This window comes from Oryzias melastigma, linkage group LG13 (assembly GCF_002922805.2).
Source record: "Oryzias melastigma strain HK-1 linkage group LG13, ASM292280v2, whole genome shotgun sequence".
In the NCBI taxonomy this organism is placed as follows: domain Eukaryota; kingdom Metazoa; phylum Chordata; class Actinopteri; order Beloniformes; family Adrianichthyidae; genus Oryzias; species Oryzias melastigma.
In genome coordinates this window covers 3,595,165-3,597,933 of record NC_050524.1, presented here as the reverse complement: position 1 = coordinate 3,597,933, position 2,769 = coordinate 3,595,165, and the positions used below count along the sequence as shown (strand labels likewise).

The 2,769-nt window shown below is 40.7% G+C and overlaps 1 protein-coding gene across 1 annotated transcript; it reads left to right on the top strand.

Moving 5' to 3' along the window:
* The first annotated feature begins 305 nt into the window (after positions 1-305).
* Positions 306-1,857, top strand: LOC118599527 (scavenger receptor cysteine-rich type 1 protein M130-like). The gene is made up of 5 exons (XM_036214949.1): positions 306-335; positions 538-1,012; positions 1,113-1,412; positions 1,548-1,737; positions 1,854-1,857. Exons 1-5 carry the CDS (start codon positions 306-308, stop codon positions 1,855-1,857), a joined length of 999 nt encoding a protein of 332 aa, XP_036070842.1.
* The last annotated feature ends 912 nt before the right edge of the window (positions 1,858-2,769 follow it).

Here is a 2,769-nt window from a genome sequence, read left to right as displayed (position 1 = left end):
GAACTTGAAGTACAAGGGAGAATGGAGATCTCTTGATGGCTCAATAATAGACATGAAGTTTGCAGACTCTGTATGTAAACTGATGGACTGTGGTTCATTAATCACAGTCAGAGGAAGAGAACAAGACTCTAGAGAGGCTGTCTGGGGACTGGATAGTAGCTGTGATAGATCTAATTTAATGGAGTGTCATAAAACCATCATACACGACCTTGAATTATATGAGATCACCTGTTCAGGTAAAAACATTGATGGTTCTTTCAATGTCTTTCTCCAGGTTAGAACATTCTCTTTGATCCAACAGAACAATGTGGTTCCAGTCTTCTCTCTCTGAGTCTGTAAACACATTTGTAAAGAATCCCTCAGATGGTCTTTGTGTGAGTCCTGAACCCACAACAACCCATCAGTCAGAATGTTCTGCCCAAATGAGAACAGCGTTTTGGAGCAGTTCTCCATTCATCTCAATGGGTCTGAGGCTGTTCTGACACTGCTGTCCATGTGACCTGGCTCCAGAACAGCAGAAGATCCACTGAAATGTAGAGATTCTCATTTCTGACTCATGGGGGAGTAACATCCAAAAACCATCAACAAACAGACAGAGCGGGAAACTCCCATAGAAATGCAGAAGTAGTTTGTGGAAATGAAAACCGTTCTGATTGGATCCAGAACAGTCCAGCATCTGTCTTGATCTTCTCCTCTGGATCCACAGAATCCACCAGGCTGGTGAACGGAGACAATCAGTGTTCAGGCAGGCTGGAGGTGAAGTCTAACAACTCCTGGTCCATAGTGTGTGAAGATGACTTTGACCAGCAGGATGCAGAGGTGGTCTGTAGGGAGCTGGACTGTGGGGCTCCTTCAGTCCTCCAGGGGGCGCTCTATGGAGAAACAGAGGCTCCAGAGTGGAGCAGAGAGTTCCTCTGTGAAGGTCATGAGTCTGCTCTCCTGAAATGTAGAAGTTCACAGCTCAGAAGATGGACCTGTCCTCCTGGTAGAGACGTGGAGATCACCTGTTCAGGTAGATCTGCAGGTTTAGTTTCTGTATTTTTATTTTATTACATTGTTTTGTTCAGTGTTTTTTTTTAGGTCTCTTCTCTTATTTTACTCTTGTTGTTCAGATCCTGATCAGGTGATGTTGGTAGGAGGAGCCAGTCGTTGCTCTGGTGAACTTCATTTGAAACACCACCAAGAATGGAGACCTGTTCAGTTAATTCATGGATGGACCCTAGAGTCATTTCAGGTTGTTTGTCATCGGCTGAACTGTGGTTCACTTGTTTCTGAAGCATCAAAAACAAATAGACGAAGAGAACCTGTGTGGAAGATCAAATCGGACTGCATGAAGAGTTTGTCTTTGTGGAGGGAATGTGTGAAAGTGGACGATTCTTCAAGCCCTTACCAGATAAACATCAACTGCTCAGGTAACAACTGTTTTCTCTTCAGTGTTTAACTGTTTAGAAGAGCAACATCTCCACACAGAAACACCATGAGGTGTTAGGAAAAGACTTCAGAAGACATTTTTAAAACCTTGATCTTGATCTTCTCTGGATCCACAGAATTCATCAGGCTGGTGAATGGAGACAATCGGTGTTCAGGCAGGCTGGAGGTGAAGTCTAACAACTCCTGGTCCATAGTGTGTGAAGATGACTTTGACCAGCAGGATGCAGAGGTGGTCTGTAGGGAGCTGGGATGTGGGGCTCCTTCATTCCTCCAGGGGGCGCTCTATGGAGAAACAGAGGCTCCAGAGTGGAGCAGAGAGTTCCTCTGTGAAGGTCATGAGTCTGCTTTACTCCACTGTAAAAGTAGCAGTTCATCTCAGAAGTTCTGTTCTTCTGGTAAAGCTGTTGAGCTCACCTGTTCAGGTAGAGGAGAAGCTTTAGTTTTAGTGCTGTTAACAGAATGACTTCTTTATTTTTACCTCACTTTCTGTTTTCCTCCAGTCTCTTTAAGGTTGGTGGGAACGACCAGCCGCTGTGCTGGAGTTCTGGAAGTGTTCTACAACAAAGAGTGGAGACCAGTTTATGACTATTTCTCAGAGGAAAACTGGAATCATGAAGCAGCAACTGCAGTGTGTTCACGGCTGGATTGTGGTTCTTCTGTGTTCCAAGAAGTCACAGAAGATTCTATACGGAGAGATGTGTGGAGGATCGACTCCTCCTGTTGGAAGTCACTTTCTGATCACTGTGTCTTTGATTATGATTATTATACAGAGGACAGACTGGAGGTTTCATGTTCAGGTAAACTGATGTTTTTATGTTTTAAACTATGGAGAAAGTTAACTGTCAAAATGAGACGTTTTCTCAAAGTATGTGAAACTATTGTGAAAATGTGAAAACATTTTTGAACTCAAATGTACACATTGTAAGCTTGAATGAATTATTGAAGATTTAAAAAACAAGAGTTGAAAATCTAAAACTCAAATTTTTGCTATTTAGCCTAATTTTATGTGGGGGATGAGTCTTTGAGAATATTAAAACCAGAGGGACAGAAATGAAAAAGAAAAACACAAGTTGAAACTACAAGTCTAGGTTCAAAGTTTTTTTTGCTTATTCAAGTTTTACCTTTAAATTTTTACTGAAATTATTAAATTTACAATGAGTATTTCAAAGTTTAAAACTGTTAGCAAATTTAAAGTCTGTTTTTTCATTTCAATTTTTTATTATTCAAGTTTAACATCCAAATTTTTATTTTTCTAATGATCAAATTTATAATCTGTTTTTCATTCAGTTATAATTGTTCCTGATTTGACTCCATACTTTAACCCTGTTAACTTTAAAT

Excerpts from the sequence above, each read along its gene's own strand:
- LOC118599527 (XM_036214949.1), top strand. The coding sequence starts at position 306 with ATGTGGTTCCAGTCTTCTCTCTCTGAGTCT. Across the intron at positions 336-537 it reads AGTCTTCTCTCTCTGAGTCT|AGATTCTCATTTCTGACTCA; the intron begins GTAAACACATTT and ends ACTGAAATGTAG. Across the intron at positions 1,013-1,112 it reads CGTGGAGATCACCTGTTCAG|ATCCTGATCAGGTGATGTTG; the intron begins GTAGATCTGCAG and ends CTTGTTGTTCAG.